This window comes from Myotis yumanensis, unplaced genomic scaffold (genome assembly GCF_028538775.1).
Source record: "Myotis yumanensis isolate MYYU_CA2020_CCGP unplaced genomic scaffold, mMyoYum1.0.hap1 SCAF_20, whole genome shotgun sequence".
NCBI classification, from domain to species: domain Eukaryota; kingdom Metazoa; phylum Chordata; class Mammalia; order Chiroptera; family Vespertilionidae; genus Myotis; species Myotis yumanensis.
This window is the reverse complement of record NW_027223771.1, coordinates 16,629,492-16,655,153: the sequence shown is the minus strand read 5'-3', so window position 1 is coordinate 16,655,153 and position 25,662 is coordinate 16,629,492. Positions and strand designations below refer to the sequence as shown.

At 43.7% G+C, this 25,662-nt stretch overlaps 1 protein-coding gene across 1 annotated transcript; it reads left to right on the top strand.

The window, feature by feature from the left end:
• The first annotated feature begins 1,600 nt into the window (after positions 1 to 1,600).
• Positions 1,601 to 25,655, top strand: LOC138998427 (zinc finger protein 211-like). Its single transcript, XM_070400551.1, has 2 exons — positions 1,601 to 2,816; positions 22,040 to 25,655. Exon 2 carries the CDS (start codon positions 22,153 to 22,155, stop codon positions 23,599 to 23,601), a length of 1,449 nt encoding a protein of 482 aa, XP_070256652.1. The 5' UTR covers positions 1,601 to 2,816; positions 22,040 to 22,152; the 3' UTR covers positions 23,602 to 25,655.
• The last annotated feature ends 7 nt before the right edge of the window (positions 25,656 to 25,662 follow it).

Genomic DNA, 25,662 nt, shown 5'->3' with positions numbered 1-25,662 from the left:
GAGAACAGCATACCGAGGCTCAGAGGAGGCGCAGTGTGGAAAATACAAAGGTACGGAAGTGTGCGTGGAGCCGGCTGGTGGCTGAGGGCGCGGTTGTCGTTTTCAATCAGGAGGGCGTCTCAGACTCTGAGCTCCAGATCCGGGCGAGTCTCTAGGGACTCAGACTCAAACGGGAGAAGCGGGATTGTTTGGCATCAGTCGGAACGTGAGGGCAGCTTTCTCTCCGAGGTTTGCAGCGGTTGCTGGGGTTCTGAGAAGCAGAGCCTCTGGGAACGAGACTGAGAGCAGCCATAACTGCTCCCTCCACCTGCCCTGTTGATCCCCTGCGACCCATCCCGCCCAAGCCCTGTGCAGAGCCATTTGCCGGATAGCCTCAGGCAGAGGCTAGATTAGCACCTCTCCAGAGGACAGAAGTTTTCCCACGGCAGACACAGCTGATTCTCACAGCCAGTGGGCCTGGTGGTCAAATCCCTCTAGTATTAACTACAACAATCAAGGCTTAACTAGAACAAGACTGCGCACAAAGACCGCAAGGGGGTGCACCAAGAAAGCATAAAAAATGCGGAGACAAAAAAAAAACCACAGAAATGGAGGATATAGAGCTAAAAAACACACTTTTGAGGGCTTTCAATAATTTGCTAGAAACTGCCGATAAACTTGATGAGAGCCTCAAGAAAACTAATGAGACCCTCGATGTTGTGATAAAGAGCCAACTAGAAATTAAGCATTCACTGACTGAAATAAAGAATATTATACAGACACCCAACAGCAGACCAGAGGAGTGCAAGAATCAAGTCAAAGATTTGAAATTCGAAAAAGCAAAAAACACCCAACCGGAAAAGCAAAATGAAAAAAGAATCCGAAAATACGAAGATAGTGTAAGGAGCCTCTGGGACAGCTTCAAGCGCACCAATATCAGAATTATAGGGGTGCCAGAAGAAGAGAGAGAGCAAGATATTGAAAACCTATTTGAAGAAATAATGACAGAAAACTTCCCCCACCTGGTGAAAGAAATGGACTTACAGTTCCAAGAAGCGCAGAGAACCCCAAACAAAAGGAATCCAAAGAGGACCACACCAAGACACATCATAATTAAAATGCCAAGAGCAAAAGACAAAGAGACTCTTAAAAGCAGCAAGAGAAAGAAAATCAGTTACCTACAAGGGAATACACATACGACTGTCAGCTGATTTCTCAACAGAAACGTTGCAGGCCAGAAGGGAATCGCAAGAAATATTCAAAGTGATGAATGCCAAGAACCTACAACCAAGATTACTTTATCCAGCAAAGCTATCATTCAGAATTGAAGGTCAGATAAAGAGCTTCACAGATAAGGAAAAGCTAAAGGAGTTCATCACCACCAAACCAGTATTATATGAAATGCTGAAAGGTATCCTTTAAGAAGAGGAAGAAGAAGAAAAAGGTAAAGATACAAATTATGAACAACAAATATGCATCTATCAACAAATGAATCTAAGAATCAAGTGAATAAATAACCTGATATACAGAATGAACTGGTGATTATAATGAATCAGGGACATAAAAAGGGAATGGACTGACTATTCTTGGGGGGGAAAGGGGAGTGGGAGATACAGGAAGAGACTGGACAAATTTGTGCACCTATGGATGAGGACAGTGGGTGGAGAGTAAGGACAGAGTGTGGGGCGGTAATTGGGAGAAGGGGAGTTATGGGGGAAAAAAAAGAGGAACAAATGTAATCTGAACAATAAAATTTTAATTAAAAAAAAAAAAGAAAATGAGGTGGTTGGGCATGATCTCCCCCATGAGTGTGCAGAGGGAGTATAGTGTGGCCCATGAGAGAGGAAGGGTGAGTGGCAGACCACAACCCAAAGATGACTAGGGCACGCAGCCCCGCAGCTAAACAAGTCACCATGGGAAATGAGAGATGACCCTCTGAACTTGGTGCCCCCACTCCAGAAGGACCCAAGGCTAAATGGCTGAGGATTCTTCCTTCTGGCCTAGCGCTAGGACTTTTAAGATGAGAGACTTTCGAGAAGTCATTTTGAGAGAATGGGCAGAAGACTTGAGATGAGTGAATTTGTGGATCGTCACTCACCTAGAGAAGATTGGCCGGTGTGGGATGGAGGGTCAGCAATGGAGAAGGAGAGGTTCCCGATCTAGCATAGTCATCAGCTGGTTCAGGATTGTTGATAAGGGAGGGAGGTCTAATTGAGGCCTGTAATAGAGTCACCCCAATAGAATTTGGAGGTAAGCCCAGGTTGAGGTGCCACTGCCTACTGACCTCCGAGTAGCAAACTTTGGGTGACTGAAGCCAGAGCGATGGTTCCCCATCCCCATAGAACCCTCCCATGTTTTGCTATCAAATGTTAGGGTCACCGAAGGAGGAACGCACAAGGCCAGAAAGGGTGAAGAATTATGAATTTATTAGATCATCTGGGTATCAGATGGGCTGAACCCCAAAATGGCAACAACGCCCAAAGATGGGGAGTCAGATTTTTAAAGGACTCTAAGGTGGGCTATTTCTGGTCAGAGAATTCTCTGTTTAGGTCTGCATTTGGGAAATGCTGGAGGGGAGAGATAACAGTCTTAGCACGTGGGATGTGGTCCAAGCAAGTAGAATGTCCACTGTAAAATGGCATAAAGGTAAGTTCCCAGGGGAGGGGGTATCTATTCAATTATTTGATCAGACTTAACAATAGATGGTTATGAAAAAACGGGGGAACATTTTCTGAATTAGAGTTCTAACTTTGACTATCATTGCTCAGAGGAAGAACAGACTAGAAGACAGAGGACAGCAGTTGTGGACAGGAAGGAGAAGTCCTGTAAATGATAAGGTAAGTGTCGAGAGGGAGCACTGAGGACTGAGCCTTGAGATAATACAGGCATCTGAAAGTCACCTGGCCTTTCGGCTGGGCAAGGGTATAGAGCAGCCTTAATCCCTAGATCCTGGCGGTGTTTGCCAGGCTTTCAACAGACCATTTCCTTTCCACAAATTCCTGCAAATGCAGAATCGATTAGGTGTACAAGGTTTGTGGAACTTATTTCAGAGCCTCATACCCTTGTGGCCTCTGAGATAGTGGTGTCCTGGGACTGTCAGCCATTCTTGTAGCCCTTGGACCTGGGGACTTTGAACCGACACTAAGCCCAGACTCCTAAGGCCAAGAGTAGGGCTTCCTGACGTGGACCTTGTTTTTAGCAACCAGTGTAATAAGTGGGAGGACTGCCAGGGCATAGGTTCCAGAATGTGCAGAAACTTGAAGTGAAGAGTGAGCTGATTTAGGAACCCACAGGTATGTTTTTTAAATATGTGTATATATATATATATATACATACTGAGTGGCCAAAGTGTTCAGAGATCATAATAATCTGGCCACTCAGTGTACATATACTATAAATACACACACACACACACACACACACACACACACACACACTGAGTGGCTAGATTATTGTGCATTCAGAGATCATTTGAGAGTATCCCTGACTAAGATCTGCAGTAATTTAATGCACTGTTGCCCTTCTGTTGTCTTTTACCAGTCTTGCCACTCTCCGTTCTGCCCTAACATTGCCTAGTCACTGACGGCCACAATTTGCATGTTCAGACCCAGATTTTCAGCTGACAGTCCAGTCTTTTTTTTTTTTTAATATATTTAAAAAATATATTATGAGAGGATAATATATTACAGAGAGGAAGGAAGAGGGTAGAGAGTTAGAAACATCGATGAGAGAGAAACATCGATCAGCCGCCTCCTGCATATCCCCTACTGGGGATGTGCCCACAACCAAGGTACATACCCTTGACCGGAATCGAACCTGGGACCCTTCAGTCCACAGGCCGACGCTCTATTCACTGAGCCAAACCGGCTATGGCTGACAGTCCAGTCTTTAAACACTTTAACAACAGCTGCTCCGAAAGATGTAACGAATTCAGCTGTTTTGCTGATACTTGCCTCATGGCTCCGAGCACCAACAATCATCCCAAGTTCAAAGGCTGTTAAATCGCGTTTTTTACCCATACCTTTAGAAAAAAATCACTTCTGTCGTGGTAAACTGCTTCCCTATTTATAATGGTCTGGCCATCTAGCAACTTTAGCGTGAAATTATAGCTAATTTGCCTACAAACGTCAGGTGGTCATAATAATCTGGCCACCCAGTATATATACGTATATTGATTTTAGATATAGAAAGGAAGGGAGAGGGAGAGAGACAGAGAAACAGTGATGAGCACGAAACAATGATCACTTTCCACCTGCATAACCCCTATTTTGGATCCAGCCCATAGCCCAGGCATGTGACCTCACCAGTGCATGGGTCTATACTCAACCAACTGAGACACATCAGCCAGGACTGTAGATCACTTTCATACAGGGAATCATGGTCAGGTTGGCAATGGTAGTAGTAACTCAGAAGGGACAGTGTGAGCCTGAGGACTAGCTTTCCTGCTGTGACCAGTATTTGTGGGTCATAACACAGCATAGGGACAGAAGTTGTCCTGTCTAGTGTCAGGGAGAGATCATAGTTTTGCAGTGCCCAAGACCTTTAAAAGAGGAATGGACCTGAGATTAATTTGGAGGCTGAAGAGTTATTCAAACAAGATTAGACTAGGGATGTTACATATTAACTTCTCTACATACTCACCAGGATTTTGTTGTGACCCTTGGAGTGGCCTGTATGTGAGGAGTTACAGTCAGTCTTGTGGATTACTTGGAGGCTTGAGTGCTCATCTGTGAGACTCACTAGGCATGGAACAGGGCCATCGGGGCTGGGACTTGAGTGGCAGTTAAGTGAGAGATGTTAGCAAGCATTCTTTGGACAAAACTTGATAATTAATAAGACGTTAAGGAGAGGACTATGGGGGCTGGAGCTAAGGGAGTGCAGGTGTGAGAGAGGTATGGTAAAGAGTGATGTGCTCTTGAAGAGGGAATGTGAATTGATGGACACAGCACCCTGATACTGACATCAGAGTGAATGACTGGAAAGCCCATTTTTGGTGGTGTCTGGATGATCCAGTAAGGTGAATTTTAGGGTAATTGCCTGTAAGGAGGGGTGTTTGGCACTACATTCAAGGTACAGAGCTTAAGTGCCATTCACCTAACCACCTGCCTTTTGTTGTTGGGGATGACACCCTGGATAATAGGAGTGACATAGCATACATCAGTGTTCCCCAGGCTTCAAAATCTCCACTGGAATGGGTAAGGGAGAAGGGTAAGGGGTAAGAGATTATGGAGATGGTGAACTATAATTTTGGAAAAAAAGGTAATTAGGAAACAATTTGTCCTCAACACAACAAATTTGCATTACCTTTGCGGTTGTGCTTCTGGGAATGAAGCTGTGTGAGAGAAGTATTGTTCAAAGAACTCTGTTCAACAGGTAGTGCAAAGCTATGGCCGTGGCACCTTGCAATTGGGGTCAAGAGGGTCCAGTGTGATGCCATGTATTTGGCGTCTTTGAGAAACAATCTGAGGGTATTGACTGACAAGACGAGTAACAGATCACTCACAGTATCTTTATTGCCAGCATCTCTCTTTCACCTATGGTTTTAACAACCACTCTGTTGATAAAAGTCAGCGTGGCATACAGGGGAGGTCCAGAGCTCAGGTGTCTTATCTGCTCAAAGGCCTTTATTAGAGTAGGAAGACAAAATGTCAGTATAAATATAAGAAAACAGTGGCTTTCATGGGATGAAGGCCTGGTATTTTCTTTGGAGTGGACAGAGCAGATGGGTTTGGAGGGTGGGAGTATGACAGACTTAGAATCTTAGGAGTGAAGCTGATCATGGACTGTACTGTCCCCATTATAACAGGATATGAACTTTGAGGACATGGCCATTGTATTCTCTCAGGAGGAATGGGTGCTCCTTGATGAGGCTCAGAGACTTCTGTACTGGGATGTGATGCTGGAAGTGTTTGCACTTGTGTCATCTGTAGGTAAGACCTTGATGTTCTCCCAGTGTCCTGAGGTGATGACCTCTCTTCTTTTATTCCTCAGGCATAGCTTTCTCTCTCCCACAGCGAGAACATGGCCTCTGCTAATTTTCCTCACTGTCTTGTGAAATGTGCTGTGGCTTCCAGGGATGAGCTGGATGGTGAGTCCTGAGCAAAGAACTCCACGAACATCCCGCTAACACCTGTTACCTCAAAATGTACAGGAAACAGAAAGTCAGGAGTCTTGCAGTGAGCTTCATGGGTCCCAGCTTGCACTTTCTCTTCATGGGAGGCTGACAGTGTCCACATGCATGGCTTCAACTTCTGCCATCTTTCTCTAGATAAAGGTTCTTTGTGGTGAACTGTACCACGTTATGGTATTTACTTACATAAACAATAGGCTGTTCTTGTGAGACCTTCCATCAATTGTTTCTTATATTCTCTTCCCTGAATGCTATAGCAAGCTGTGTTGCTCTGGACCAATGCTGACTGCTCACCTCTTTGTTACCTGTTCCTCTACACTGGTGCCTCTGCAGTATTCTGCAGCATTGACTTGCACATGTGTTATGAGGTGCACGTATGTGCTAATTAGTCCTCGAAACCGGCTACTCCTTTATTGAATTGTACTTGTAGTAAGACCTAACCAATCTCTTGCACAGCTTGTCCCCGTCCCCAGCAGACAAGCCATGCTGAATGTGGTTACTTGAAGTATTAGCTGGAAATCCATGTGGTGCTTGCCATGTTTGTGTCATTTTTTTTATTTTTATTGATTTTTTACAGAGGAAGGGAGAGAGATAGAGAGTCAGAAACATCAATGAGAGAGAAACATCGACCAGCTGCCTCCTGCCCACCTCCCACTGGGGATGTGCCCACAACCAAGGTACATGCCCTTGACCAGAATCGAACCTGGGACCCTTTAGTCCGCAGGCCAATGCTCTGTCCACTGAGCCAAACTGGTCTTGGCTTGTGTCATATTTTTGGTGAGGCTTCCCTGTGTTGTGATCTTCATTAGCCCAGAAAGTGACAAGAGCCTCTTATTAACCCTTCCTGCACATCTCTTATTTTCATAGAATTGCATGGAACTAGTGTGTGATGTGTAACACACTTTTGTAATGGGGCTTCCCCCTGTCACCACATTCAACATTCATTTCCTTACCCTTTCTCACTTTTCAGGTTGTTGGCATAAAATCAATATTGATGAGGCCTGTTCTTTATCTATACAAGGAGAGTCACAGGTCAGGGCTTCTAAGAAAGCTCCAGCCACCCAGAAGATCCCTCTGTGTAAGCGATGATTCTCTGTGTTAAAAGGTTAAAATATGTGGGTTCACATACAGCTGGAGACTTCTGTTTCAGTGAAAACTCTCACGAGCAACAGAGAAATGAATGTGGAGATGAGCCCTGGAAAGAAACTATGGACAGGGCTTTCTTTGTGAGCAGGTCCAGCTTCGACGTATCTTCAGTGCCTTCAGCCAGCAGGGAGGTTGGGCAATTCTTGCAATACAACTCAGAGCTTCTCTAGCACCAGGCCACTCTCAACACTGAGGAGCTACCCTGTGGCAGTGAGATTTCACAGGAATTTCTTGATGGAAAAAGTCATCACCATTGGGTTGAATGTAAAGATGCTGCCAGCCACAACCTGAAAGTTGTTCAGTGTCACAGTGTCTGTTCTGGAGAACTGATTTATGAGTGTAACAAATGTATGAAAGTTTTTAGACAAATCTTTAACCTCATTCGACATAAGAGAGTTCGCACTGGAGAAAAGCTGTAGGAGTGTAGAGAATGTGGGAAGTCCTTCAATTGAAGGGCTCAACTCACTGAACACCTCAGAGTTCACACTGGAGAGAAGATATATGAGTGTACTGAATGTGGGAAGTCTTTTAGCCTGAAATCTAACCTTAATGGACACCTGAGAGCTCACAGTGGCAACAAGCCATATGAGTGCTGTGATTGTGGAAAGTCCTTCAGTGCTGAGTCTACCCTCAAACACCACCAGAGAGTTCACACTGGAGAAAAGCCCTGTAAGTGTAAAGAATGTGGGATGACCTTTCGTGTATGGTCTCACCTCACTGTACACCTCAGAGTTCACACCGGAGAGAAGCCATATTGAGTGTACTGAATTTGGGAAGTCTTTTAGTCACAAATCTAGCATTACTAGACACCTGAGAGATCACACTGGAAAGAAGTGTTAAATGTGCAGGGATTGCTTTCTTTTTCTCAGTATAAGAACACTTAAGGTGACCCTTTGGGACCTGTTTTTCTGAATTTAAATCCCTTTTAATGGAACATGTACTCTGATATATTCCTCATAAGTTTCAGGTACAAGTGAGGCTTGAAGGAGCTGCATTTGTACATGCTAACATGCCCAGATCTCCTACCCAATTGATGTCACAGCGAGCATTTGTGGCAAAAGAGATTTCACCTCTACCACCTGGCTCACCTGAAGAGCGTGCATCAGTCACAAACCCTGTGTGCTCAGGGGAAATGTATTCTGTGTTCTCTCTTGTGCTTGAGAAAATTATAATTACTTCAAGCTCTTGACAGGATCTTCATTCCTTTCTCTCGGACTAGGGAATGCTTCTGACCCAGGTTTGTCCAGAGCACCCATCCTCAGATAAGGAATGCTACCACTTTCAGGGTCATTAGGGGTCTCACATTATGTTTTTATGAATTGTTTTACTTTCTAATTCACCAGCCTGCAAATTGCTTACTGTCTTCTGTTCTGGTTTATGATCTTTAGTAAAGATGTTTTTTCTTTCATAGCTTTTTTTTTTTTTTTAATTTCACTCTCTGGATGATTTGATACGAAAGTTGTGATCTATCATCATGGCGAGATGAACAGATATGGTGAGGTCCCCCACATTTTCTGTGCTTTGGAAAGCATATTCTGTAATAATGTCAGAAAAATCACTCTTTGTCCAATAATGGCTTATTTTATACCACTGAGCAAGGCAATGAAAGAAAGTTTGCATAACTTTGTGGTTCCAATTTGCAGCCTGGTGTCTCTAATATTGGTGAGGTCAGTGGTCCCTTAGAAGAGGAGTCATTTTTTGTGCTTCTATCATTGTTCTCACATTATCCTCTAAGGAGTTGTTTTAGGTTCTAATTCACCAACCTACAAACTCCTTTTTGTCCTCTGTTCTGGTTTATGATCTGTTAGTAAAAGTGTTTTTTGCTTTTGTACCTTTAATTGTGTGGGTTATATTCATTGCCTGGAATGATTTGAAAGCATAGTTGTGATCTGTCACACTCAGAGGTGAACAGATATGGTGAACAGTTGGGTTTCCAAAGTTTCTGTGCTTTGGAAGGCACATAATAATGACAAAAAATCACTCTTTGACCATTATTGGTTTATTTTGTATTGCTGATCAAGCCCTTTAAGGAAAATTTACATGACTTTTTGGTTCTAATTTTTTAGCCTGGTGCCTGTATTATTGGTGAGGTCAGTGATCATCCAGAAAAAGAGTCCTTTGTTGTGCTTCTGTGAACAATATGAATTATATTCTCTGTTCATAGTATGTCTTACATACTGCAAAGGAGCCCTGATCCATGATGTGTGAAATTTCATAGGCTGGTTTCATTTGTTGTAACACTGTGAAGTGCAACTAATATTAGGACAAAGACTGTTTTCATATAGTGAGTGGAAGAGATGGCAGTATATTGGATGGAAATTGCTTCTTTTGAACATTATCCACAAATAACCCTGTCCTGAGTCTTGTTTGTTCTTTGTGTAGGTGAAGTGATTAGTAGTGAAAAGAATCCAATGGTTTTCGGGATTCTCTGGGCCCCTCTATGGTGTTCACTTCAAGGTTATCTATCACAACAGGCAAGAACTCAAAGCTAGAGGAAGGATCATCGTGTAATTAGTCCCAGGTTGTGTGTTTTGTGACATTCTGATGGCAGTCGTCTTCACTTCTTGACAATATTTGCTGCCACTGAAGCAAGAATTATTCAAGAAATGAGAGAGATGGTCATGTCTATATAGAGTTGCCATCTTAATTTTCTAACAACAGAGGGATAGCTATGTTTTTATTTCGAACCACATTTTGAGGCTTTACTTAGGTATATGTGTAACTGACATGCAATGAAAAGCACTTTTCTAATGTATTCTATTTGGTGAGGTTGACCAGATAGATAAAGCTCAGAAACAGTCACATGTAAAATATGCTTCTCTGTTACCCATACCCATGGTGGGGCAAAAGTGTGCTTACAGTTGTGAGTATCCAAAATATAGAATTTATTTTCTTTCTTTTTTTTTTTTTTAAATCTTTATTGTTCAGATTACATTTGTTCCTCTTTTTCCCCCCCCATAACTCTCCTCCTCCCAGTTCCCGCCCCACCCTCCGCCCTCACTCCCCACCCACTGTCCTCATCCATAGGTGCACGATTTTTGTCCAATCTCTTCCCGCATCTCCCACTCCCCTTTCCCCCCCAAGAATAGTCTGTCCATTCCCTTTCTATGTCCCTGATTCATTATAATCACCAGTTCATTCTGTACATCAGATTATTTATTCACTTGATTCTTAGATTCACTTGTTGATAGATGCATGTTTGTTGTTCACTATTTGTATCTTTACCTTTTTCTTCTTCCTCTTCTTAAAGGATACCTTTCAGCATTTCGTATAATACTGATTTAGTGGTGATGAACTCCTTTAGCTTTTCCTTGTCTGTGAAGCTCTTTATCTGACCTTCAATTCTGAATGATAGCTTTGCTGGATAAAGTAATCTTGGTTGTAGGTTCTTGGTATTCATCACTTTGAATATTTCTTGCCACTCCCTTCTGGCCTGCAACGTTTCTGTTGAGAAATCAGCTGACAGTTGTATGGGTACTCCCTTGTAGGTAACCGAGTTTCTTTCTCTTGCTGCTTTTAAGATTCTCTCTTTGTCTTTTGCTCTTGGCATTTTAATTATGATGTGTCTTGGTGTGGTCCTCTTTGGATTCCTTTTGTTTGGGGTTCTCTGCGCTTCTTGGACCTGTAAGTCCATTTCTCTCACCAGGTGGGGGAAGTTTTCTGTCATTATTTCTTCAAATAGGTTTTCAATATCTTGCTTTCTCTCATCTTCTGGTACCCCTATAATTCTGATGTTGGTACGTTTGAAGCTGTCCCAGAGGCTCCTTACACTATCTTCGTATTTTTGGGTTCTTTTTTCATTTTGCTTTTCTGGTTGGGTGTTTCTCGCTTCTTCGCATTTCAAATCTTTGACTTGATTCTTGCACTCCTCTGGTCTGCTGTTGGGAGTCTGTATAATATTCTTTATTTCAGTCAGTATATGCTTACTTTCTAGATGGTCCTTTATCACACCATCGAGGGTCTCATTAGATTTCCTGTACATCTCATCAAGTTTATCGACAGACTCTAGAAGCCTCTTGAGAGACCTCAAAAGTGTGGTTCTGAACTCAATATCCTCCCTTGATAGTTTTGTCCTATTTCTTTGTCTCCGCATTTTTTACGCTTTCTTGGTACACCCCCTAGTAGTCTTTGAGTGCAGTCTTGTTGTAGTTAAGCCCTGATTGTTGTAGTTAATACTAGAGGGATTTGACCACCAGGCTGACCGGCTGTGAGAATCAGCTGTGTGGAAAACTTCTGTCCTCTGGGGAGGTGCTAATCTAGCCTTTGCCTGAGGCGATCCAGCAAATGGCTCTGCGCAGGGCTTGGGCGGGGCGGGATCAACAGGGCGGGTGGAGGGAGCAGTTATGGCTGCTCTCAGTCCTGGTCCTAGAGGCTCTGCTTCTCAGAACCCCGGCCGCCACTGCAAACCTCGGAGAGAAGGCTGCCCTCAGATTCCAACTGATGCCGGACAATCCCACTTCTCCCGTCTGAGTTTGAGTCCCTAGAGACTCGCCTGGATCTGGAGCCCAGAGTCTGAGACTCCCTCCTGATTGAAAACGACAACCGTGCCCTCAGCCACCAGCCCGCTTTGCGCGCGCACCTCGGTACCTTTATATTTTCCACACTGCGCCTCTTCTCAGCTTCGGTATGCTGTTCTCTTTCCTTCTAGTTGAAGAGTCTCTCCTCAGCCAGCTTTCCTGTGGTTCTGGGTGATGTCTGTTCCGTCTTTTAGTTGTATTTTTGAAGTGGTTGTTTGCAGCAGCAGTCTCCGGTGTTTACCTATGCCGCCCTCTTGGTTCTAACCGAATTTATTTTGTTATTTTAGATAACTATCTATACTAATAAAAGGGTAATGTACTAATTAGTCTGGATCAACTGGACGCATTCTGGACATCTGGCTTCCTTCCAGACAAAGCCATGGTGGTAGCAGCCAAGGCAGAGGTGGTTAGGGCCGTTCAGGCTTGAAGGGGAGCAAGCAGTTATGGGTGAGATCAGGATGGCATGGGGGAGCAAGCAGTTAGGGGCGAGTTCAGGCCTGGGTGGGCGAGCAAGCAATTAGGGGTGAGTTCAAGCTGACATGGGGGAGCAAGCAATTAGGGGCACGATCAGGCCGGCACTGAGGAGAAAAGCAGTTAGGGGGCGATCAGGCCAGCAGGGGAGGTCAGTTGGGGGCCATCAGGTCGGCAGGCAGAGGCAGTTAGGGATGAACAGGCAGGCAGGTGAGTGGTTAGTATCCAGCAGTCCTGGATTGTGAGAGGGGTTTCTGACTGCTGGTCTGGCCTAAACCAGGAGTCAGACATCCACTGAGGGGTCCCAGATTGGAGAGGGTACAGGCTGTGCTGTGGGACACCTCCCCATGCATGAATTTTGTTTACAGGGCCTTTATACAGTATATATAAAAGGCTAATATGCACTGTCCCCTAGGGCCGTGGTCGGCAAACCACGGCTCACGAGCCACATGCGGCTCTTTGGTCCCTTCAGTGTGGCTCTTCCACAAAATACCACGTGTGGGCACGCATGTACAGTGCAACTGAAACTTCGTGGCCCATGTGCAGAAGTCTGTATTTTGTGGAAGAGCCGGTATTTGGTGGAAGAGCCACACTGAAGGGGCCAAAGAGCCACATGTGGCTCGTGAGCTGTGGTTTGCTGAGCCACGGTTTCCTGATCCCTGCCCTAGGGTGTTTGATAAAGAGACCAGGAGTTCGATCACTTTCTATGACATGCCCTGACCACAAGGGCGCATCACAGAATGAAGGAAGGCCATGGCTGGCAGCCTGCAGCCGGGGAAGAAAGGCCCTGGCCAGCAGCTGGGGAAAGAATGCCCCGGCTGGCAGCCAGAAGGCCCCAATCGGCCCTGATCACTGGCCAGGCTTAGGGACCCTACGCATCAATGAATTTCGTTCACTGGGCCTCTAGTTTTATATATTTAAAACAATTTATTAATGATTTTTAGACAGAATGGCAGAGGGAGAGAAACAAACCTGCCTCCTGCACATCCACTACTGCAGATACAGGTGGACATGTGTCTTGATCTGGAATCAAACCAATGACCTTTCAGTAAACGTGATCATGCGCAATAATATAAGACACAGTAGCCATGAGAGTTTATACTTTTATTATTATTTACTATCCATTGTATTATTTTCAATACTAACAACTCTAATTCTAGTTTTGCACACCCTGTAATTACCTCTTGCCCTTTTAAAATCTTTTGAATTCTCTACCCTCCATACAGCCATTGATTTACCTCTTCTTACAATAGATTAGTTCATATTTTCATTTTATAGGCACTATAAGGTGTATAATTTTCAACAAACACTGGCTTCCTTCTTGCTACACAGGTATTTTTAGATTAAACAGTACTGTTTATGTAAATAGTTAATTTTTTATTGGTAATAATATTGTATTTTATGGATATCCACTTTATCCATTGATCTGTGGTTTTGGTTATTTGCACGTTTAGGGTTTTATAAATAAAACTGCTGGGAATATTGCATTCAGTTCTTCCTACAGGTGTATGTTTTACTTATCTAACTGTTGCAGTATCAGTGAATGTGTTACATTTTAAGATATGCAGATCTGTGATCTAAAATGCTCATTCCCTTTGCCATCCCACCCACCCACAGTAATGAAATTTCCAGGTTTTGCATTACCCTGCCAGCACATGTGATGGTTATTTTTTTAAATAGTAGGCCTGGAAATGAGTGTACTGTTAACTTGTTTTTGTTTTAATAACATTTCCCTAAGAATTCTTGATGGTGAGCATCTCTTCTTACATTAATTTACACTGTCTTTATCTCCTTTGTTAAAATGTCTGCTCAGGATCTTTTGCCTACTTTGTAAGTTAATTTATTATTCATACCAATAGGAGGACAGTGTAGCCTCTAAGACATGTGTTTGAGTATCACTCCTTCCTCAACGACTCAAGTGACTTCTTTGCCATATGGAACCATTGGTTTTCAATTCTAGAAAGAAAATTGTTTTTCTCAATTTTTATCCTATGGACAATTAATAACCCACTCATACCAGACACTTATAACTTTAATCTGAATTATTAACATTCTCCACCAGTGTTCTTTAAGTCTAAGCATTTAATAACACTTTAAGTGAAGTCTAGATTTGTAGTATTTCTCAATTTCCCTGGTACAAATAGTCTCATCATCACCAGGTTTAAACTGCCAAAATGATGACATGGAACATGGACATGATAAGATATTTCAGTAGTACGTGGTTATATTTTATTTTCAGCATACTGGTCAAGTAGTAATAAGTGTGCTCAAGAAAATTTATAATAAAGTTTTGGGGCTGTAACGTTTAGCCAGTCCTAATGTTTATGAAGTACCAACTCTACTCTCTAGGAGGCATTGATGTTAATGTCAGCCTAATATTAGAGGCCAGACTTCTGTTGTTATAGACACATGGGTTTGACTTGTGGTCCTTCCTTTTATTTACTCTACAATCAGCCAATCTACATTGAGTCTCTGAGCCTGGATTTCCTCTCTATGAGATAGAAGTTTAAGCCATCTCATGTACACTTTTTAAACATGCCCTTTTGGTGTTTCCATTCATGCCTGCATTCCTGAAACCAAGTTCCTCCTACCCTTCTCAGTGCTTCTTTCTTGGCATATAAAATAACTGATGCAAGGACACATTCTGCCTTTAAGATAGCTTATTTGAAACCTATCCATATGAGGAAAATACTTATGAACCACATGAATTCTATTCCAGCTTTCCATCATTATCTACCTGATGGTTGTTCTTGTACCTATTTATCCGTAGGTACCTTAGTGGGTTACTTCACGTAAAATACCTGATATGTCTGGCCGTGTCCAGATAGCCATTTGGTCAGAGCATCATCTCAATAACGCCAAGATTGTAGGTTCCATCTCCAGTCAGGGTCCATGCAAGAAAATTTCTGACCAACCCAGGAAAGCCCAGGCTAATCCACTGTAGGAAATTACAGGAACAGCAAATTAATGCATCTCTCTCTCCCTGTTTCTCTCTCTCTAAAATCAATATATATGTTTTATTCTCCAAGTCAGTCCACACACATGTGAATACCAGCACAGCTCAGGGACGTCAGGGACCTGCAGCCAGAGTCCCCATGATGGTCAAGCATGCAATGACCCAGAGAACAGTATGGGAGGTGCCCTGCTGTCAGTGTGGAGGGTGGGGAACTCAACCTGAGCTGCACAATCACCCCCAGGGGATGATGACATCTGTGCTCCCTGAGACTAAAACCTAAGGGGCCAAGAGTACATCTGGGTCTTGACATGCCCTTTGTGGTTTCTGCCCCCTCCAGCCAGGAGTTGAGGAGCTCAGATTCCTCTCAGGTGTCAAGGCTGTGAGCAACAGTGGCAGCTGGGCAGATGGTGATGGCCAGGAAAAAAGCCCAGAGCAATTGGCAGGGAGAGTTGGTGCTGGGCCATATGTGTGGCATGGAGGCTGCTCTAGTCCCAGCACAGGTTGGTGGCTGCTCTGTTCTTTGCGGCCATGGTTAGTTGGCAATGGAACATAAGTTACCAGGGTAGTCATGACATGGGGGTCAGCATGTCCTTCAAGAAAACTTGTGACCCAGGAAGGGCCAACGTAGCCACTGTAATGAGGTGCTCCAGCCATTGGCCGGCCCAGGGAGGGAGAGGAGCTGTCTCTGCAGAGGCTGATTACCTATCTGCCCAGCGTGATGTGCTGCAGGCTGCTGAGATTCAGGGTCCTTTCCTGGGATGCAAGTGTCTTGAAGTTTAGCCACTAAAAGTTGTAGATATTTATCAGTCTAAGGAAACAAAATGGTCCTCTTCTTTCCTCATTGGGTAAACATCCACCATGGCCTGGCTAGTGTGGCTTAATGGTAAGAGTGTCAGCCTACACACATAAAGGATGGTGAATTAAATTCTTGGTCAAGGGCAAGTACCTGGGTTCCAGGTTTAATACATTGCAACTATTGGGGACTCATGAAGGTGAAATCCAGTTGATATGTGTTTCTTACTACCAAATTTCTCTCTCTCTCTCTCTCTCCATCCCCACTCTTCCACTCTGAATAAAAATTAATGGAAAAATATCCTCTTGTGAGGATTATGAATAACAAAAATAGGGTGTGTTTTTTTGTTCTTTTTGTTATCTTCAACCACAGGTTTAGAGAGAGGTAAAAGTCCGGGATGACATGGCCCAGCACCAACTCTCCCTGGCAATTGCCCTGGGCTTTTTTCCTGCCCATCCCCACCTGCCCAGCTGCCACTGCTACCCTGACAAGGGTCCTGCCCATCCACCACTGCTACCCTGACAAGGGGCCTCTGCCTGCACAGCCCACCCCTCCTTGTGCTCTCTTGCCTTTTCCTGGGATGTTCCCACTGCAGCTTGGACAAGCTCTGTTTTTCCAGGAGTTGGCAGAGAGGAGCCCCAGGCAAGGTCCTGTGAGGGATTTGGGTTCTGTGTCTGTCTGAGAGGAGCTGGCCAGGGTTCTTCTGTCTCCATCCAGAGGTCTCTCCAGCCTGCTCCTCCCCACCCCCCAGGCACCTGGCTCACTGCAACTGCACCTGCTTCTGTATTTGGGAGAAGCCCATGATGCTTTGGGCCCAGAACCCAGTTCACCTTTGGAAAGTCCTGCCTGTGGCCAGCACACTATCACCCCTGAAGTTTTGGTACTGTTTGACCCCCCCTCCCACCTCCTTCCCCCCAACGCACACATGCACACATAGCCATTCCTGAAGGTAGTAAGGATTTTCCAGCAAATGGTGCTGTTTTCAATTGTGAGAACATTCTGCAATGCAAGCATTTCCAGAAGGAGAGGCTTGGTCTCAACATGGTACCACTTTGAGGAGGGTGGGTATGGTTGGTGTGCCCCCCTCCTTAAAATTGGCCTGTGCAGAGCACACCCCTTCCCCTGTGGTGAGGTGATGAACCCTGTACTTTTTGGGAAAGTGTGCAGGTTGGGTGTGTTGTTTAGGGAGCAGAGTTTGTGGGCTTTGCATAGGGATGGTGAGGGTATTTGCAGCCAGAACATGGGACAGAGTCCTTGAGTGGGAGTGCTAGGGAAGGCTGTCGGCATTACAACTTGAATCAGGCTGTATGGAGGGACGGCAGTCAAGGGCGGGCTCAGTTGGGACAAATAACGACTGAGGGCCTAGATACTGTTGAACTCAACTGTTCCAGACTCTGGAAATACAGAGTCCCCTGGCCTTGGGAACAAGTGTCCTAGTGGACAGTCCACAAACAGTGAAGCAGGATTGTCAAGACAGGTGACAAAAGCTCAGGGGGAAGGTGAAGCAAGTCAGTAGGGTCCTCCCTGGGAAAGTCTGGGAGGGGTGATAGGCTCCAGATGGGGCTTGAAATGAGGTCATTATGGCTGGTTTTAACAGCCAAGATCAGAACGCGGGGTCATGACTGGGTGGTGTGCACTGTGAGAGGATGTACCTTTCTCCTCAAAGTTTACCTCAAGCCCAAAGCTGCCTTTAGAAGGGCTGGTGTATGGCCCCTTCATCAAAATCAGTGTCCAGAGGGAAATTGACAGGACTGAATGCAAGTAAAACATCCAGTGGCTTAAATATTTTTGCTTATTTGTAAAAGTACTTTAGTATATGCACCACAAAGATAGTTCTCCAGAGGACAGTGACCAATAAAGGCATTTACAAGGAGATGTGACGGTAAGCATTCTCAGAATATCAAAAAATATGGCTGAGAGAAACCATAATGTGGCAGGAGATGTAAATGATGAAATACTATTTGAGATAATGAGGAACCTTAGACATTTACAAGACATCTGTTTCAAGAAATCATCTTTAGAATCCGGCATCAGCCTTCACGTGTTCTCAATGGGACTTTCTTCTTTAAGAAAACTGCAGTGTGGCTTTGTCAGGCTTTCTATGTCACTTACAGTGTTTTTAGACCTTCGCAACCTGGGCGTCTCTCTATAAAGGACAGTTTCTAGTTCATCACAGGTTCACACACAGAATGACTGGAAAACACAGGATCGACAGTGATGTTAATATGAGCCCTTTTGCCCTCAGCCTCGCGTGATGGAGCACTCACCTGGGTAAAGCAAAATATTTAGAGGTTTGGAATCAGAGTGGCCTAAGCCCATGGATCCTGGAAGTGGTTTCCAGGCTCTCAACAGACCGATACTTTCCAAAAATTATTGCAAATGCAGAATTGCTTAATGGTACTGGTGTATGGAGCTTATTTCAGGGTCCCATACTCTTGTGATCTGTGAGATAGTGGTGTCCTGGATTGTCCTGCCTCTCTTCCAGCCTTTGTATCTGGGGACCTTGATGAGACACCAAGTCCAGAATTCTAAGTACATGTCTAGGGTTCTATGAAGTGGTCCCTGTTTTTGACAACCAGTGGAATGAGAGGTGAGAGGTCCTTCCAGGCATAGGTGCATATATGTGCAAAGGCTTGGGGTGAAGACCGGGCTCATTCAGGAACCAGCAGGTGTCCATTTTTTAAATTAGGAACTGGTCACAATGAGACAGGTGTCAGGCCTAGAGGAGCTTGTGATAACTGGTCATCTGTTCTGCAGGCGATGGGAGAAAGGGAGGTTTGGAGCAGCAGAGGCAGGTGATCTGACCTAGGCCTCAGTAGACTTCCTGTGGTTGAAGCATAACAAGCAACATGGGTGTGAGGGAAGTGGTAGAAAACCTAGCATGGTATCTCTTGTGATAGCTTTGGTGAGTGTGATGGTAAATGGCCCAAGATGGTGAATGTGGAGGTGAAACAAGCAGTTGGATTCTGGATTGCTGTTTTAGGTGTGGCCAACTGGATTGTCTACATTTGAGGTTGAGAGAGAGGTAAAAGTCCGGGATGACATGAAGGTCTGCATTTGGCAGCTGGAGGTATGGAAGCACCATCAACTGAAATGCACATATTCAGAGTAGAAGTGTCATGTTCATTGGGGGTATTAAACTTTTATTTTCACCTGTTAGGGTGTGCAATATTTCTGAGAGCAGTTCATGAGCCTCTGGAACTCTGAGGAGCAGTTCAGGATGAACATTTGGCTAAAAGAGAGTTGGGAGTATAGGGATCTGGGTGGAGTTGTAGATCTTTTTTTATTACTTTATTTGCTGTTTAACTGGAGACCAAAGAGCAATTCAAACAAGATGAGACTGCAGCTGTTGCATATTTACTTGTGAAGCACACATCAGATTGTGCTGAGAGCCTTGGTGTGGCCTGTGGTGTGATCAGCAGTCTGATTGATTTACTTACAGGCATGAGTGGTCATATGTGAGTCACATTGGACCAGGAACAGAGGGCCATAGGTAATGGGACTTGAGTGAGTAAGGCTTCACTTGGTGAAGGGACATCAAGTGCAGCATCCGAAGAGGTGGGCTCTGGATATCTGACATTTGATGAGGTTCTCAATAGGTGAGGTTGAAGGAAACAACAATCAGGGAGGGAGGTCATCAAAGAAGGACTGAAGGCTGCCTCAATGAGTGTGGACTATGAGAGTTGGTGTAGAACTGTTTGAATTTTCCAGGCATTCAGAAAACCACACATGCTGAATAATGAGTAGGAAGTCAGGGAGATGACCATGGGGGCTGGGACTGTGATAGTTTAGATGTGAGAGAGTTATGGTAGAAAGAGTGATGTGTACTTGGAGATGGCATGTGCATTCATGGCTGTAGGGCCCCTGACATTGACATAAGAGGGAATAAAGGTGGAATTCATTTCTGGTGATGTCTGGATAATATCTTATGGTGAATTTCAGATTAATTCCTGCAAAGTGGGTCTATTATGATGCATTCTTGGTCCAGAGATTAGGTGAAATATATGTGCACACCTGCCTTTTGTGGTGGAGGGCAGTTACAGTGATCAATAGAAATGAAATAGCATACATTTGTGTCATCTAGGCTGTCTTTGGGATGGGTGAAGGGTAAGAGAGAAATACATTACTGAAGTGGTTAAATGGAGTATTGGAAAAGAAGATTAAGAAAAATCTTCCAAGTCACGACATACTTTCGTTACCTTTGACATTGTGCCTATGAGAATGAAGCTGTATGAGAGAAGTGTGGTTCAATGACTTATTTGCAGAAGGCAGTGCAAAGTGATGACCTCAGCACCCTAGGATTGGGGTCAAAAGGGTGAAGTGCGATGCCAATATGTTCAGGGTCTTGGAATAAGAATCTAGGTAACGACAAGGTTATTGCCTGACAAGAACAGTGTTAAATCACTCACACTCTCATTATGGACATCTATCCGTACCCTATGTTCATGACACCCACTATATTGACAAGGGGCAGTGCAAACTACATGTCAGTCCTATTAAAGAGGTATCATCTATATGCTCATTTGCCATTGTTGTTGTGGGAAGACACAGCATCAGTAGGAATATAAAGAGAGAGTAACTTGGATGAAACAAAGGCCTGATATCTTCTCTGTAGTCAGAAGTAGAGGGAGCAGATGGATATGCAAGTTGGGGTGTATGATGAATATAAATTTTAGGAGAGAAGCTGATAATGGGCTGAACTGTCCCCATTATGACAGGATATGAACTTTGAGGATGTGGCCATTGCCTTCTCTCCAGAGGAGTAGGGAATCCTTGATGAGGCTCAGAGACTTCTGTACTGTGAAATGATGCTGGAAGTATTTGCACTTGGATCATCTGTAGGGAAGATCCTCACATCTCTCCTAATGGTCTGAGGTGATGCCCTCTCTCCCTTTATATTCCATCTGTAGCTTTCTCCTACAGCCAGACCATGGGCTCTGAAAACTTTCCTCACTCTGATATGAAATGTGCTATGGATGCCAGTGCTGAGCTGTGTGGAGAGCCCTGAGGAATAGACTCCACAAACTTCTTTAACACTATTTTCCTCAGAAAGTGCAGGATGTGCCTGGGCATCAGGAGTCTTACAGACAGCTTAATGGGTCCCACTTGCTGTTTCTCTCCCTGGGAGGCTGACTATATCTAGGTCCATGTCTTCCACTCTGCAACCTTCCTCTAGGTAAAGGTCCTGGGTGATTGCATGTGCCAGGTTATGGTCTTTCCTCACATTTACCATCGGCTGTTCTTGTAAGACCCGCCTTCAATTGTTGTTTGTACTATTACCTTCCCTGAATACTATTGCAAGTGGAATTGCTCTGGACCAGGGATGGCACGTCACCTTTGTCATCTTTCATTAACACCTGGGATATTTAGGTTTTATGTATTTGTGGGGAAGGTGGTGAGGGAGAACACTAGTTTTTTTTTCCCACAGGGTGAACATGCAGGATGGTCTCAGAAGAGGCCTGGCTCTAATGACTGGCAACTAGTGGAATACATGACACAAGGGCTGTGCTCAAATTATACCAGGAACCAGAATGATTTCATCAGTGTGTAGATGCAGGTGTCACTGCCTACACCTCATTTTTACCTTTCCTTTCACATATTTTACACTTTCTGACTTGTCCTTTCACCTGTGTCTTCCTGGCTTCGGTCTATGTTCACCTTTGTGGCATTTTTACAGCACCTATTCCTCTGCACTGCTGCCTCTGCAGTATTCTTCAACTTTGACCTGCACATGTGTTATGAGGTGAACATACATGCTTAAGTATGTTTCAAACTCCAGCTACTCATTTATTGAATTTTTCTTGGAATAAGACATTAGCAAAAATCTGCAGAGCTTTCCTATGTCACCTGCAGACAAGCCCTATGAACAGTTTATGATCTTCAGAGTCCCAGAACTTCAAGAATCCTCTTATGAATGCTTCCTGCACATCACTTTTGTTCAGAAAATTGCATGGAGCCAAGGTGTCTTGGGCAATACACCTTTGTAAAGGAAATTTCACTTGTCACCACAGTCATCATTCATTTCCTCATTATTTTTCTGTTTTCAGGTTGTTGGCATCAAAAGGATGATGATGAGGCCTGTTCTGAGCAGAGTGTATTTGTAGGAGGAGAGTCACAGGTCAGGTTCTCCAGAAGAGCTCCAGCAACCCAGAAGACCCATATGTGTAAGCGGTGTTTTTCAGTGTTAGAAGATATTTTGCACCTGACTGAGTTACAAGCAGCACACTTTGAACACAAAGGCTTCTTCATTGAGGCACATGTGACAGACTTCTGTTTCGGTGCAAACCCTCACCAGCAACAGAGGGATGCCACTGGAGAGACGTCCTGCAAAGAAACTATGGAAAGGCCCTCATTTGCGACCAGGTGTAGCTTCTATATATCAGAGATTTCTTCAAGTTGCAGGAAATTTGCGGAAGACGTCCAAGCTCCCTCAGAGCTTCTCCAGCACCAGGCCACTCTCAACACTGAGGAGCCACACTGTGGCAGTGAGCTTTCACAAGAGTTCCTCAGAGAAAAAAGTCAACACCAGGGGCATGAATGTGAAAAAGCTGCCAGCCACAACCAGAAAGTTGTTGAATCACAGGGTGTATTTTCTGGAGCACAGATTTATGAGTGTAACAAATGTAGGAAAATTTTTAGACAAAACTATAATCTCATTCGACATACGAGAGTTCACACTGGAGAAAAGCGGTTTGAGTGTACACAATGTGGGAAAACTTTCAGTCAGAAGTCTGGTGTCAATACACACCAGCGAGTTCACACAGGAGAAAAGCCATATGCGTGTACAGATTGTGGGAAGTCATTCAGTAAGAGCTGTAACCTCATTCAACATCAGAGAATTCACACTGGAGAAAAGCCATATGAGTGTACAGAATGTGGGAGAACTTTCAGTCAGAAGTCTGATGTCAGTAAACACCAGCGAGTTCACACAGGAGAAAAGCCATATGAGTGTACAGATTGTGGGAAGTCCTTCAGTAAGAGCTCTAACTTCATTCAACATCAGAGAATTCACACTGGAGAAAAGCCATATGAGTGTACAGATTGTGGGAAGTCCTTCAATCGGAGCTCTCACCTCATTAAACATCAGAGAATTCACACTGGAGAAAAGCCATATAAGTGTACAGGTTGTGGGAAGTCCTTTAGGCATAATTCCACCCTCAATAAGCATCAGAGAATTCACACTGGAGAAAAGCCCTATAAGTGTAGTGATTGTGGGAAGTCTTTCAGATATAAGTCTGATGTCAAAACACACCAGCGAGTTCACACGAGAGAAAAGCCTTATGAATGTAAAGATTGTGGCAAGTGTTTCAGGTATAGCTCTACCCTTATTCGCCATCATAGAGTTCACATTGGAGAAAAGCCATATAAGTGTAGTGAATGTGGGAAGTCTTTTAGGCAAAATAGTCACTTCCTTTTCCACAAGAGAGTTCACACTGGGGAAAAGCCTTATGAGTGTACAGATTGTGAGAAATCTTTTAGTCAAAAATATACCCTTAAAAGACACCTGATACTTCACACTGGGGAAAAGCCTGAAATGTGTAGGAAATATTTCATTGTTCTTACTCAGAATAACAACACTGAAGGAGATTCTATTTTACAGAAACCTTAATATAATCCCTTTTTATCAGGATATACACTTTGCTAGATTCCTCATGAGTTTCAGGTACAAGTGAGGCTTGAAGGAGCTGCTTGCACTGCTATCCTGCCCAGGTCTACTATCTGATTGATGCCACTGTGAGTGATTGTGGCTGAAGTGATTTCACCTCTACCACCTGACTCACCTGAACATTGGAACCAGTCACAAACCCTGCGTGCTCTTTTGTGCTTAAATAAATTCTGAATATTCTGAACTCTTGGCAGGATCTTCATTCCTTTGTCTCTGACTATGGAATGGGCCTGTCCAGGGTTTTTCCAGAACACCCATCCTCAGCAAAGAAGTGGTACCTATTTGAGAGAGTTTGTGGTTTTTCACATTATGCTGTGATGATTGACTTAGGTTCTATGTCACCAATGAGAACACCACTGGCTCTGGTTTATGATATTTTGGTAAAAATGCTATTTTTTCTGTTGTACCATTAATTGTGTTGGTTCTATTCACTGCCTGCCAGTATTAGAAAGCACTGTTGTGATCTGTCACCATGTAGATGTGAACAGATATTGTGGGGACATCAAAACTTCATTGCTTCAGAAGGCAGAGCATGATGTCAAAAAATCACTCTGTCCAAAACCAGCTTATTTTCCATTGTTACCACAGGTCTTGAAAGAAAGATGGCATGACTTTGTGGTTGTAATTTGCATCCCAGTACCTTGGTTATTGGTGAGGTCAATGGTCACCCAGAACAGGAGACCTTTGCTGTCCTTCTGTAAACAATATGAACTCTGTTCTCTGTTCACAGTTTGTGTTATATAAGTCTCAGCAATGTTTAGGGGAGCTCCTCCCCATGTACTGCAAAGGAGCCGTGTGCCATGAAGTACAAAATTTCATTGTCTTCTGACGTTTGTTGTAAGGCTCTGAGGTTAAACTACTATTGAGACAGAAACACAGTATTCATAGAGTTGGGAGAGACTGCAGTAAATTAGATGGAAAGTGTCTCTTTAGACGTAAATGCAGTAATATTCCTGAGCCTGTGACTTGTGTGAACTTTGTGTACAGACATTCTGAGCACCTCCAGAATTTTTTCCTGTAGCTGAAATCATTGGCAGAGAAAATACGTTATGGTTTGTGTATTCCCCTGGTCTCTGTATGGTGTTCACCTCAAGGTCATTTCTCAATATGTAAGAACTCAGGCCGGAGGAAGGATAATCCTGTAATCAGTCCCAGGATGTGACTTTTGTAGCCAGTCAGCATTTCTGCTGATTCCAATGGCAATCGCTTTCACTGCTTGTCAATATTGGCTGTCACTGAGACAAAGGTGTTCCTCCCAGGAAATGAGAACAGACATCCAAGGAAGTGCACTTTCCTAATGTGTACTATTGTTGAGCCTTAACATAGAAATAAAGCTGTGAAACCATCACATATGAAATAATCTTATCTGTCACTCATAAACAAGGTGTGACAAAAGTAGACTAACTCTTGTGAGTACACAAACCACAAAGTTTGCTCTTTTAAAACATATTTTAAATACTTGTATTTATATATTTTAGGAAGCGTGAAAGGCAGAGAAAGAGAGAGAAATGTCCATCAGCTCCTTCCTGCACACCCTCTACTGGAGACCCAGGTGGGACTGTGAAGTGACCTGGAATTGAACCAGGACATTTCAGTGCACTGCATGACACCCACCCAACTGAGGCACATTTGTGGGAGCAGATTTTATTCCTGTGTTATTATTTATTAGTTATTATTTTCCATACCAACAACTCTAAACCTACATTTCCCACACACTACATTTTCCTCCTGCCCTTTTATAATCTCTGTTTATGAATTTCCCAGCTTTTCATGCAATCATTGATTTTTCTTTATAGTAAAATAGTTCATATTTTTTATACTTTTATCGGCACTATGAGGTGTGTACTCTTTTCCACAGACCAGTTTCTTCATGCTACACATATTTTGAGATTCAACACAAATGCTTATGTAAATATTGAATTTGTTTTGTTCCTGAGTAGTATTGTTTTCTATGGATAACAACTTTATTGATCTGGCTATAAAATTGGTTATTTCTAGGTGTGG